At 33.5% G+C, this 14420-nt stretch overlaps 1 protein-coding gene across 2 annotated transcripts; it reads left to right on the top strand.

The window, feature by feature from the left end:
- Nucleotides 1-6730: 6730 nt before the first annotated feature.
- Nucleotides 6731-14099, top strand: LOC105799990 (protein SCAR2). Of its 2 annotated transcripts, none has more exons than XM_012630820.2 (9): nucleotides 6731-7246; nucleotides 7792-7955; nucleotides 8526-8649; nucleotides 8743-8872; nucleotides 9468-9526; nucleotides 9636-13203; nucleotides 13282-13368; nucleotides 13484-13588; nucleotides 13683-14099. In XM_012630820.2, exons 1-9 carry the CDS (start codon nucleotides 7092-7094, stop codon nucleotides 13737-13739), a joined length of 4449 nt encoding a protein of 1482 aa, XP_012486274.1. In that variant the 5' UTR covers nucleotides 6731-7091; the 3' UTR covers nucleotides 13740-14099. The 2 variants fall into 2 exon arrangements, with proteins under 2 accessions (XP_012486274.1, XP_012486273.1); XM_012630819.2 differs by having other exon boundaries at nucleotides 6732-7246; nucleotides 9465-9526.
- The last annotated feature ends 321 nt before the right edge of the window (nucleotides 14100-14420 follow it).

Raw genomic sequence — 14420 nt, 5'->3', positions numbered from 1 at the left:
TGCGATATTGCGGGGAAATAAGCCCTATTCACCTCCACCGCAACAACGCTCTTGATAGAGATATGAGTAGGAACAGCTAGTATAATAAATTAACTAACTAAGCACTATACAAGGAAAGGAATTACTCTCAATTTGAAATATGTATGTGCGTACTTGACATCACTTTATAAAACAACTATATATTATTATTAATACCAAGAAGTACTGAAAAGGGAGTAGTGTACCAATTAATTAAATTATGTACACAACAGAATGTAGTGGAGTTAGTGAGGTGTTATTCCGTGAATCAAGATGAAAAAGGCCAATTACTTTAAATTCTTTTCTTTTTTTTTTTAATATGGGGCAGAGAAGCATGAAAGTAGGTGTAAAAGATTAAAGGTAATGGACATATGACTTGCAAGCACAAAATCTTGCAGTGGAGTGTTGTGGGGGCAAACCATTATGGTCATTAGCTAGCGTAATTAATCATCAACGAGGGATTAAATTTTAAGGGGAAAAAAATGCTCAATTAGACCCACACCAATTTAACACCACAGAATAATGACAAATAGTCGGCCTTCATCTACGAGAGTATGAGCATATATAAAGATTCCATTGGATCCTAATCTCATCACCTACTTTTACAGCTATATAATGGATGGAACAACTCGAAAGTGTTGAGTTGTTTATTACAAGGCCATTCCACTTTACTATCCGTTGAGATAGATTCGTATAAATAACGAGATAGTTGAAGTAGAGAAGAATAAATGTAAATATTTTACATGGAATGTTCTTTTAAAGAGAATAAAAATGACTTCAGCTTTTCTAAATGATTAAATAAAGAGAATAAAACATGGAAAAAATAAATCTGAATGTATTAAATGTACAAACCCAAATCCCATAAACAAAACCCTAATTCGAGAACAAAATTCTCTCCATAATTATCACAAAACTCTCATTAAAACTCATATAAGACTATATTTTGTTGCCCTCAAGAAAAGCCCTTAGTGATTGGTATCACTGAATAGGAATACAATGACCCCTTTAAATATATTTAGATTAGAGTTCTAATGATACTAAAATATCACTGTATTAATCAGAGTTTGACGGGAAGGAGTCCTGCTTGGAGTCTAAAACGTGGCTGCATAACTTGGAGAAATCATCTTGGCGTCCCATGCATGCTCGTCACGACGTCGATGCCATGTTCGTTTGGGGTTTATATCGCGTCGTCCCGATGAGCCCTTCTTCGATTGTTCATTAATTGTTGTCTTAACTGTCTGCAAACTTTCCAATAAATGCGAGGCACACCCCACAAATCTCCACACTAACTTGCATTTATCACGCTTCCTTTTCTATACCCGTCACGGATCTAACTCAAATTTTACAGAATGTGAACCCTTATAAAAAAGAATATCTTAAATATAATTACACAAAGAAACACAAATTGAAATTGTGTTGATTATATACATTATCGTAACAAATCCTATATTATATATAAAAAGAAATGGTAATTGTGCGTAATGTGAATGGCGTGAAGTAAGTAGGAACAGTTGGAACTTGGAATCCACCTGCAGACCCTTGTCTCTTCTCACTCAAGTCATTTTCTCCTTAATTTAAAAATACACTACAAATATTATAATATAATAAATTATTATGGAGAATCGATTTTGGATTATCTGCTGTCGTGTCTTTTATGTAATATATGTGCATGCGTGCTTATAGTTTAATTTTTATTTATTATGTTTTAATACTGGTATATATATGTATAACACGTACGGTCGTCATACTCTCATCACCATGGCGCAATGTGTAGATCAGATTTTGACTGAATTTTGTGGATTTAATTTCTTCTAATATCTCCATATATTATCAATTATATTTAGTCTAAAATATTGAAAAATCAATTATAATTTCTTCTGTACAGCGCAAATATCTTTTTATTTTTTATTTATTCAAATTTCACTTTCTAGCGTTTTAAGGGTAAAATTAATATCACCAAGTGTTCATAAATGGATGAATGTGTGAAAGAAGGACGAAAGGGAACTGGTAAGAATGGATCACATCTTAGCTCAGTCAACAGCAGTTAAAATCGATAAAGTCAGTAAACATGTGTTCAATTAGTTGAGGTCTGTTAGCGGCGGTTATCTCAAACACACGTGTAATAGGGTGTAGCTATTTGATGAAAAACTTTGAAAATTTGAAGATTTTTAAAATATAAGTTTATTTTTCTGTCAAAACGTTCTGTGGTTAAAATAATAGCATTTTAAATTTTAGCAATTCAAAATCATTTTATCTAAGTCTATTTTTTTTTCAAAAATCTTACTTAAGACTCGGTTCGTTTAGATAATAGGCTTTATTTGTTGTCAAAGCTCATTTTTCGTGCCTATATTTTTACCAAAATCCTTTCACTTTTTCGGATGAGTCTATTCAAAATGCTAGCAATTATTATTACTTTGTTTAGATAAATAATTATTTTAAGAAAAAGTTAGATTATTAATTTTTTATAAAGTAATGGATAATTATAAAAGAATAATAATTATATTAAAAATAAATAATATAAATATTCAATATGTATATAATTATATTTGTACAATTTTATAAATATTTTAATAAACTAAAATTTTAAAATATATAATAAAATTAAATGAAAAAGTATTTTGAAGTTTTAGTATTTATCTTGTAATGGGATCATGTGTATTAAATAATATAAAATTATAAAGAATTTTAAAAACCAGTGGAATTTAAAAGGAAATTGAGTTAATAAATTCACTTTTAGAATTTTAAAATTCTCCAAATATTTTATCCAAACAGATAAATTTATATTTAGAATTTTGAAAATCTTGATATAAATGCAATCTTTCTTCCAAATTCTTCATCCAACATACCTTAAAAGGTTTTTTAATAATAAAAAAAGTATAGATTTAGAGATTCAATAGATGGTTTCTCTTCATCTTTGAGCTTTCTTTTGATTATAATTTTTTTTCAACATGATACCCCTAAAACTTGATTAATGAAATTGCTTAAATGTTAATTAGAGATGGCAAATGTCCTGTTATTTTGCCTGGAGTGATTTGGCTGTTGAGTGGTTGGATATGTGCTTCATAATTTGTTTTGATTTTGGGTGTGGTGTGGGATGTTTTAGCATTAGGATACCTTCGTCTGCTGATCTTGGAGGTTTCGTTTCTCTAATAGAAATTTTATTTGTTGAGAAAAAAAAAGTAGGGTTAACTACATATAAGTCCCCAAACTATGGTATTTATTTTAGATTCGTCATTAAATTTTAAAATAATCTAATTGAGTTCTCAAAATATCAATATCATTTCAATTTAGTTTTTTTGTTCGTCAACTTGAGTGCTAAATGCCAACTTAGGTTCAGGGACGAAGCCAGAAAATTTTTTTAGGGGGACAAAATTAAATTGTAATTTTTACGATAATAAAAATACAATTTCACCATTTTAATAATCTATATCTTTATAATTTTTAAAGGATTAAATAAAATTTTTATCATTTTATTTAAAATGCATGGATCAAATTTTAGACGTGTGTATCTACTACATGAATAACTTGGATTTCATGTATCGAAGAAACAGGCAATGTCATTAAATTTTAAGAGGGCTTTTTCTTTTTCTTTTTTTTAACAAATCATATCCAAGTTATTTATGTGATTCGCACATACGTGTTTCAATTTTGCTCCATACGTTTCAAATATAGTTCACCTGAGATAAAATTTAAAGCCCAAACTGATATAATATTGATACTCTAGGACTCAATTAGAACTTTTTGATGTTTGAGACGTTTGTTACAATTGGTACATACACATAATGAGATTCGAACTCATCTCAATTCTATCATTTCAACCAAAGCCACATTTAATTATATATATATTTATAAATTTGTTACATATTTTTAGGCACATTGTAAGTGTGTCATAATCTATTGCAACACGTCATTTTTTAATATTAAACAAATATTTTCATTATTATTTAAATATTTGATATATTTTAATTATATTCAATAATTTTAAAAAATATTAATATCAGCATCACAAAATAAATTATTTTGTTATACAAAAATAAATATATATTATTTAATAATTAAAATTTAAACACATAAAATAACTTAGAAGGCATATAGTATTAAAAATCAGCATATATTTAAATACACAAATTAAACTTACATCGAAGAAGGTAAAAACCAGTTAACAAATGCAATATATAGCAATTCATAGAAAACTTAATTATTATGGCTTTACTCATCTGGCCCTATGTGGCATCCCTGCTAATGATGGGCCTCAGATAAGCCCATTTTCTTAGGAAAGTAGTTTATATTCTTATTTTAGAACAATTAGTGATCCTCTGTTTTGTTCTATTCCAAGGCAACTGATCATATCATATTTTATCAATTTCGTTGAGCTGGACTGTGGTTTGGAACAATGAGAATGGGTCCTCAAAGTCTTTTTATAGCAGAATCTCTGGACTATTAAAATTAATTGATTAGGACTAAACGAAGCCCAAGATCAAGAAGAGATGGTTGGTTGGTAGACTTAATCATGGGTCGAGATACCTGTTTAACTTTAAATGTCCGCTCGAAAAGTAAAAGGGTTTAAGTAAAAATATAAGTTCAAAAAATGAGTTTGGGGTTTACTAAAGCTGCCGCCATTCACTATTATATTGCTATTATTTTGTTGTTATTATTGGATATTATATAACTATTATTTTAGAGGCATTACTAACTAAGTTGCAACTATATTAGTGTTATTTAAATATAAATATATTTTTTTAATATATTTTCAATTTGTTAAAAAGTATTTATTTTAACATTTTTAAGAATTTAAATAAAATTTTAAATTTATTTTCAAACTGAACCTAAAAAATTAGTTTAAAATTTTATATCAATCCGACCCAACCTATAATGTATTAGTTGATTAGATCCATTCTCGTAGATTGTTTGTTCATAACTTGGTTGATATGATGTTAATGGATATGGTGATTGGCGGTGACAAATTATGTCTTTACCGCTAAGACAATATCATCCATCACATCACCAACCATTAACCTCAAACTTTCCCCAACTCATCAACCAAAGCCAGCTTTAAAGCAAAGATTACATTATTATACATTAATTACTTGATTTTATGATTATGATTGTATACTTATATCCTCATTCTTTATATCCACTTCTACCCATTTAATTAATAAATAAGTTCACATTATATTTCGTATGTCGGTCTAATAATTAGGTGTTTATTATATTAGATGTGACTTAAATTAGAATTGTACTAATTGCATTGTTGTTAGGACTTTACCATTCTCTTATAATTTACAAAATAAATAAATAAATAAACTCCCACATATGTTTTCTTGTTTATAAGTAAAAAAGTCATGAACAGGATAAATTTTTTATTTAATTTATTATTAATTTTAAAATTTTATAATGTGAAAAATAAATAGTTTATGTTAAGATAGTAAAATAAATTAAAAGTAATTGAGATAATATTTATTCATTATTTTATTTATTTGAAAATCTAATTTTTAAAGAATATTTATGAAATTTGTTTTAAAAATTTATCAATTAATGTCCAAAATCATAAAACAAAGCATATTTTATCAAAACAAAATATAAAAATTCAAAAAAAAAAGAATAATAATAAAGTAGTAAATCGAATTATTACAAACCGTTAATAAAACCCAACTTGGCCTTAATTGGAATCATATGCCTCCCCAAGTACACAACCAATCTCCCTCTAATCAGGCTTTTCAAATAAAACCAACCCTCAAATATGATATTAGGATTAACAGAAAGAGACCTAAAATTTCAACAGATAGCTAACATTTGTTGGCCAACCCTCCTCCTTCCATGTCTTCCACCCAATAATTTACCTAATTCTACCTTATTATTCGAGGATGCCTTTTTAATTTGGCTATTAAGTTAATATTATCATATGCAAATTCAATAAATTTTGTTGAAAGTTAGGATAAAATTTAAAAACTAAAAATAAATCGAGGGTTAAAGTTAAAATATCGTATTGAACTCCATGACACATTATATGTAAGACATTCTGAGAATTCTATCTAAAATCTTAATGCATACATTCTGAGAATTCTATCTAAAATAATAAACCAATTTATGCCAAGAAATATACCTTACAATGAAAAAAATGGAAAAGATTTACAAATATAAGAATCCAACCTTAAATCTCATACTAAACATTAATAGTACTAAATTTAGCATATAAAAATATAAGAATCAAACCTAATTCCTCACTGTAATGCTAACTTACAGAAAGGAAAGAATCTTTTATATATATTTAAAAGTTTACGACAAATATAAGTATCATCATAAATAATACATGTTTAAATAATTATAAATAAAATTAATTTAATTTAAAATACAATCTAATTAAAAACCATAATAAATCTTAAAAAATCTACTCATAATATTATAACAATATGGTCAAGTTTAAGTGAAAAATATAATAATTTAATTATAACATTTATTGACTCCTACCTATCAACATGACTTTAAAAACAATGAGAGGAAGTTATAACATTTAATTATAACATCACTAAATATTTATTTTATTATTATAATTTTTAAAATAAATGTTGATTTTCTCTCAGTATTATTTATTTATATATAATAATTGATTTATTTTTTATTAAGAAAAAATAAAATCCTAACAATAAAACAAGTAGCATGATTTGAACATAAGCCAGACCACCTATTTTAAAATTTCAAGCAATTGGCCGGATCTAAATCCCATCATCCAATTCCCAATTATAATCGCCCAAACGAATACCGCGCCGCTCGCCACATAATATTAGTTTTAATTTCAGGGGAAAAAAAAAACCCTCTTCAGTTGACATCGCTCAGGTCTCACCACTATGTATCGTATATTCATCCCATCACTCGTTCATTTTCCTTGACAAACACAAAAATTAGAGGGGGAGAGAGAGCGCCGAAAAATGATAATACTATGATGAACTCAATGCAGTGTCAAACATCAAAATAGATTCTTTCTTCTTCTTCTTCTTCTCTTTCTCTGTTCTTTATAATAGAAACAGCAATTTAGGGTTTGTTTGTTCTTTTTTCGGCGGAGGAGAGGCGAAGAAATGCCGTTGACTAGGTACCAGATTAGGAACGAGTTCAGCTTGGCCGATCCGGAGCTATATAGAGCTGCCGACAAGGATGATCCCGAGGCTTTACTTGAAGGCGTAGCCATGTCTGGCCTTGTTGGTGTTTTACGCCAGCTCGGTGACCTCGCCGAGTCAGTCTCTCTCTCTGTTACACTTACCAGATTGGTTGAATTTGCTTGGTTTGTTAGTTTGCTTAATTCTCAGTTCCCTTGCTTTAAGCTCGAGGTTATAGAAACAACCGTAATCTGTTCAATATTTCTCAAGTGTACAGAATTTTAGTTTTAGTTTCTGCCATTTGAATCTGAAGCACACTTGGAATTTTCTAACCTAATTTTGCTATCAACTTCACTATTCAAGCGGCCTATTTTTTAGGATTTAATGTTTTCTGGTTTAGGGTATCTTGACTTGTAGCAATCGCCAAATTAGCACTTGAAATTCTGAATATCTATTCAAATTAGTCTGTATCAATTTCGTTTTCTCTTGAATGCATTAAATTGAAACCATGCATATCGGAAATTCCTCTGTTGACTTGGATTCATGGTACTAGTACAACTGTCACGTTTTATATAGATTTTTCTTGGAGTTGCAGCACTCTGGTGGCAATTTTTTATGTCTTATTTTTGTATTCCGCCTTCTTTCTTGTTTTAAATTGCTTTTCCTTGGCGATTGACTAAAGGTTTGCTGCCGAGATATTCCACAACTTGCATGAGGAGGTAATGGTAACTGCTGCGAGAGGCCATGCTCTAATGGGCCGAGTTAAACAACTTGAAGCAGAATTCCCTTCCATCGAGAAGGCATTTTTATCACAAACCAATCATTCATTTTTCTTTACTAATGCAGGTTAGGCTCAACTTTTTACTAACACATTTTTACTGGAACATGTCATCATTTTTATGGTCAGGATTTGGCTCTTATTGGTTCTCGATCATTTCTTCTCATAATGGGGCACTTTTGCATATGTGTTGGTTTCATATGTTGTATATCTTGTGTACTTGATTGCAATATTGGGAAGTATATCTATACCTTTCGAAACAACTATAGTAGATTCCTGGGGTTGAGTGCCTGGTGTCTGCAATAAGAGTATTACAAGTTTCTTTCCCGGTATATTATCAGCACTTAGAGTAAAATGAAAGTTTGTTTACCTAATCAAAAGATGCCTACTTTAATGACTTTCTGCTAGTGGAAATTATTGGGATCAGTATGCATGAATTCATTTACATTCCAATATACCCATTTTTTATATGCAATAATGGAATGGATAGGAAATGTGATCATTGGCATACAATGAGTCAGCTTTAAGTGATGGAGCTAATTGGTACTTATTTTTGGTTTTGAAATAGCATATTGGAGTTTACCTGCACAAAGACATTGTCTGCTAAACCGGTCAAGAAATGTATTATCTTTTCACAGGTGTTGACTGGCATCCTAATCTGCGAACTGAACATAATCTGATCACTCGTGGAGACTTACCTCGCTGTGTGCTGGATTCTTATGAGGAATGTAGGGGTCCACCACGTTTGTTTCTTTTGGACAAGTAAGATTTTACTGGTCTTAAGTTTACTAATTTTGCTGCAAGTTTTTTTCTTACCAATAATGAATATTCTAATCATTTTTTTACTTGTTCCAGATTTGATGTTGCAGGTGCTGGGGCGTGTTTAAAGCGTTACACCGATCCATCATTCTTTAAAGCAGAACCAGATTTCCCTGGAATTGCACCATTAGAAGTTCAGAGAGAAAAGAAAGCGCGTAAAGTGAAGGTACTAACAAATAAGTAAAAGAGAACAGAAAAGATTTGCTTAGGTTTCTCTTTTGCATGTTCTTTTAGCAGTCTGCAGTTTTGTCTCATTTATAGCATAAATTGGGAGATAGGTCTCCAGAATGATCCAAAATTTCTATTCCTTAATGAATAAACTTGATCTTGGTTTTTAGAATGACCCTAAGATCTATCAGTAGTCTTATTGGACTGATTTGTTTAATTTCACTGGAGAAAAATGCTTCTTTTTTGTGTGAGCAGATCATAGCAAGGTTGGTGGTTAGCTCCACTATCAAACTTAAAACATCTGGTTGAGGTGTGCCTTCATGTGAGGAACACACTTTATATCTTAGGCGTGCTCTTTTTGAGGTGCTATTGTTGCATTTGGGATGATTTATGCCAATTATATCATAATAATTTAGTTGCTTCTCACCTGCACGAAACATTCTTTTTCCTTTTATATATTGCTGGCACTGAATGGTAACTTTTTGGCACATCATGGTTTTAGTGCTCAGTGGAGAGGTTTTTCTTTTGCTAGTTGTGCTATATTATATTTTTCCCTGTGTCCTTATTGTCTAATATTTTATTTCTGGCAGAAGAAAGGATCACGCTGGAGGAATGGAGAGACTCCAGATTTTGCACAAGCATCACATGCGAAGTAAGTCCTTCAATTCTGCATCTGTGCCTTTCTTCTGGTTGTTTAGAACTGCGCATATTAGAGTTTTAATATGGTATCTTGGTGATTGAATTGCTTTCTAATAGTGCAGATTGCATGAGCTGTTTTTGGAGGAGCGTATTGAGAATGCTTACAATGACCCTGCCCGTCTTGTAAAACTGAAAAGAAGGCAATTGAATGAATCTCCACTTGACTCAAAATCGGGGAAAAGTTACATGGAGAAATTCCTGGAGACTCCACCAGCACAAACTAAAGCAGTTTATGAGATCTCTGGTACTCCACCTCTGAGGTTGACATTGGATAATTCTAGTGATTCGGGGCCCGAAACACTTGATATTAGCACAGTGAGTCCTGTAAAAGTTTCTTCACAAGGAAAGGAAACCACAAGTTCTTTATCTACTGTACATGAAATTGTCCTGAAACCATCCATTGAAGAGTTGAATGGAGAAGTCATTGATAGAGAGATTATGAAGGGGCCTGAACCAACAGTTAATTTCAAAGTTAGAATCCCCCCTTCCCTTCTTGAAGTAACAACTGAAGAGGAGATAATGTTAAATGGAGAAGGCATAGAAGAATGCAATATATATGGGGACCATTCCGATGACATGACCAGTGAGGCTGACAAGTACATCGATGCACTTACTACAATGGAGTCTGAAAGGGATACAGACAATGACTATAGACCTGAGAATGATATTGGCTTCATGGATATTGGGACATATCAAACAGGTTCTCATGCAAACGAGGAAAAGCTTGGGGTCCAAGGCCATTCATCAGATTCTCAATCGGATAGGATCTCCTTTGTGTCTGATGATGGAAATAGCTCTATGAAGAAAGGAAGATCTAGTTCTACCTACTCTGATACTATCGACAGTCTGGCTAAAGATATGCTGTCAGATGGTGAATTAGCAGTTGAAGTGCTCTCTTCTGATAGAAACTGTGTTGCTGAGATTGTTGAGGCACCTCGCATCCAGCTTCCTACATGTTCGGAGATGCAATGTCCCAGTTCTGATCAGGTTTTGTTACCAAAAGAGACCTTTTCTGGTGAACTTTGCCTTCCTGGTCTTGGAGAGGCGTCTTATAGTTCATGTCTGGAAGATTTGAATTCTACGCATATTTTGTTGGATGAAGTAAGTTCAGTGGCAAATCCTTTGCTGGAGCCACAGCCTGAGGAAGTGCCCTCTGACATTAAAACTAATTCTAATTTGGCAGACAATGATGGTAGAAAATGTTTGGATGATTCTTCAGAAGTCATTTTCACTGATTCTTCTGAGAAACAGGTTTCTTTGATAACTCTTTCTACTGAAAGTCAGCTGGTAGATGAGTTGGACAGAGTAGACACAACTGTCTCTTCTGATGCTTTGCCACATTTATTGAACCTATTACAGGTTAATCCTGAAGAGAGAAGTGGCAATGATCATTTAGATGAAGTTCTTAAAACAGATTTTGCTGGAGAAATTTGTGCTGAAAATTCAGTCTACCAAACAATTGGCTCACCAACAGAGGAGCAGCACCTTTGTTCAACCTTGGCAGATGGAGAAAGAAGTTCAAACAGTATCCTATCACCTGAATATTTGCTTGTTATGAAGCCCATCAACTCAGCTTCTGAGGTCAGTGATGCTACTGTAGAAGCGGATCTCAAATTGGAGCAAATAACTCCTATGGTGGATACTTCACACATTTGTGCCATTAATGAACAGAAATTTTCAGACATATTACATGATGATCCAAAACTTGAGGCTGACCTAATGGAGATAGGAGCTTCATATTCTGAGCAGCAACAAAATGTTGATGAACTTTTTGATGCTACGGGGGGAGAAGAAACTAGGGAATTTATCTGCAGTGCAAATGTGGTGGAAGAAGATGCTATCCCTTGTGATCTACTATATGATTACACTGATCCTTTGAACCTCAAGGATCATGTGGATTTTGATGATCTGGCAACTGAACATGTTCATGCTGAAAGTATTGCAGTACCAGCCGCTGCTGATGGTTCTGCAGACTTTGGTGATGGAGATACATGTCAAGAAGGATTGGAATCTAATGAGGTTGTTTCTCAAGAATGTCTTACAGAGTTAGAGGCTCAAGAAGAAACAAATCAAGTGGTAGGTACTCCATCGGACATAGATTCCACTTCATGCAAATCAGTCTCATATGGCAATTTCAATTTAGAAGATGATATCCACTATTCATCTCTGGCTCAACCATCCAAAGATAGTTTAAATTTCGTTGATTTAACCACTACACCAGCTTCTTCAGAATTCAGTGATAAAGAGTCAGAGCCGAAATATTTGAGTAATCCAATGGAAAGTAGGGAAGACATGGTGTCTTCACATACCCATCACCAATTAGAAAAACAAAGTTCTTCAGAACCGTCATTAGAACCGTCTTCACATATCCATACTTATCAACATGATGTGGAAAGGCTGCACATGGTTGAAGATAGTTCAAAACGGATGCGATCTTTGGATCACATAGATCAGGAACAATGCTTGCAAACTTCTTTTGAGCCTTCCAAAGATGTGTATTCAAGCGAACCTTTGTCAGATTTTTCAGAACAATCAGGTAAGCAGGATGAACAAGAAAGTAGTCAATATGATCTTGTTCATCCTGCCTTTGGCCTGCAACCTGAGGCAACTAAAGCTATCATGGAGGAAATGCCACCATTGCCACCTCTTCCTCCAATGCAGTGGAGGATAGGGAGAGTTCAACATGTTTCTACGGCTCCTCAAAGGGAATTGGTAGAACATGGTCAGCGGTCATTCCCAATGATGCCACAATATGGAACTGGTGAGAAAACTCAAATTGATTTACCAACATTGGAGCAGGGTTTTGAACAATCCAGAAACCCATTTTTACCCCTTGTGGATGGTGAAGAGAGGTCTGTTAATGTGTCTGATCAATTGGCAGCTGATTACATGCAACCAAGTCCTTTCTCTATGCATCCGGCAACTATGGATAGCAACAGTAATAGCCAATACAGTGGTATCTGTTCCGATAGAGCACACTCAAATCCATTCTTAACATTACCCACAACATCTAATGAAAACATTGAATATGGTTCCCTTGTTATTGAGGGTGAAAGGGTAGAATCCAGTTTCTCATTGCCCATGCCACCTACTGATGCAACCTGTGGACATATCCCTGTATCTTTGCCTGAGAAAGAAGCAAACTGTCCTAGCCAGTTTGTACTGGATACAAGTTCAGAAGGTAGGACATTTCAGGATCCTAAACAAAATTTTGATCAAGAACATGGGAATCCTCCTGATGTATCTGTGCCCATACCAACTAAGAAAGAGGAGCAGGTTCCAACCAAGGTAGCAGAGGATCTTCCTACCAAAGTAGAGGAGCAGTTTCCAACCAAGGTAGATGAGCATCCTCAGCATGGTTTGGAAGCTTCTGAGGGAGAAAAGGTGCAGATATCAAATGCCATCGTTCAACATGGCTTGGCAGCCACAGATGGAGAAACTTCACAGTTAACAAATACAACTCTAGAGCATGATTTGCCAACTTCAGAGGGAGAGGCAACATGTCCATCAAATACGCTTGGTTTAATACAAGTTTCTGAAGAAGGCAACTCAAATGGGAATCCACCTGTTAAACTTCCTCGACCTCGCAATCCTCTCATTGATGCTGTTGCTGCTCATGACAAAAGCAAGGTGATTATGGCCTTGCTTTTCAACATTGTTCCAGCCTGCCTTTTCTTCTTGTGAAGTAACAGTTTAAATTTTCTGCAGATGAGAAAGGCGACCGAGCGGATTCGACCTACAACCATTCCTAAGGTAGATGAGAGAGATTCATTGCTGGAACAGATACGAACCAAGGTTAGATCCAATAAACACATACTCTTTGTGTTCCTTTTATGTTTTTATTGGTGGGAAATGTTTTTTTTTTTTTGTAAAACTGGGGTGAGGGCTGATTTATTTTTGGTTGCTACAGTCATTCAACTTGAAGCCTGCAGCGATGACCAGACCTAGTGTTCAGGGTCCTAAAACCAACATAAGGGTTGCAGCAATCTTGGAGAAAGCAAATGCAATTCGCCAGGTTTGTGTTTGATCTGATCTTTCTATTGTCTGCCCGTCTCTTTTTGCCTGGTTTTGGAGCGTTCAATTTTTTAAAATAATCTCTCTTGAAATAGGCATTGGCTGGAAGTGATGATGATGATGATGATGAAGATGGTTGGAGTGATTCTTGAAAGGACTTACATGGTGACAGACTCTTAGAGGTTACTTGGTTAAAATGTTTAATCAAATAGTAAATTTTCCATCACAGTGAATACGAAATATGTTTGGTATGGTGACTGGTGTATTCTTTGCCTCAAAATTGTCATTCTGTTGGTGTATAATATTCTGCTCATTCCCATGTATCTCACACAATGAAGACTTTTAGTCACTGGCACCAGGCCCTGCTATATATATATAATGCTTATACAAGTAAGAGTTTCAACATTCATGGCTGAGCCTGTAGAAGTATTGGCTGCGCCTAATGAAATTCTGTTTCTTTTTATTATTCTTACCAATATTTTCTGAATAAATATGTTGAAGAAAGATGTAAATTGTATTTGAGCAAGAGATTGGGGATGTGGTTTTGGCGATTTTTGTGTTTTTGGTAATTATTGCGATGCCTGTCAGATGTAAATGGTGGATAAATGCAATGTAATGTGGAGTGGAGTGTGCTGTAGTGTTGAATGTTAGTGTAATCAATGGTCAAAAAGCAGCAGCTAACCAAATAGGTGGAGACATCTTCGGATGGACAAATCACTGACATAGGAAGGCAGAACCAGCACAAGAAGAACTGAATCAAGGCAGAGGGATAGGCAGCATTCTACAGTGTTCCAAGAGGGATTTTGTGTTGATGAAGATGGATGTTGAAGGAA

Source organism: Gossypium raimondii, chromosome 9 (genome assembly GCF_025698545.1).
Source record: "Gossypium raimondii isolate GPD5lz chromosome 9, ASM2569854v1, whole genome shotgun sequence".
Classification (NCBI taxonomy): Eukaryota; Viridiplantae; Streptophyta; class Magnoliopsida; order Malvales; family Malvaceae; genus Gossypium; species Gossypium raimondii.
Note: the sequence above shows the minus strand (reverse complement) of the source record. Positions and strands in the feature narration are given on the sequence as shown.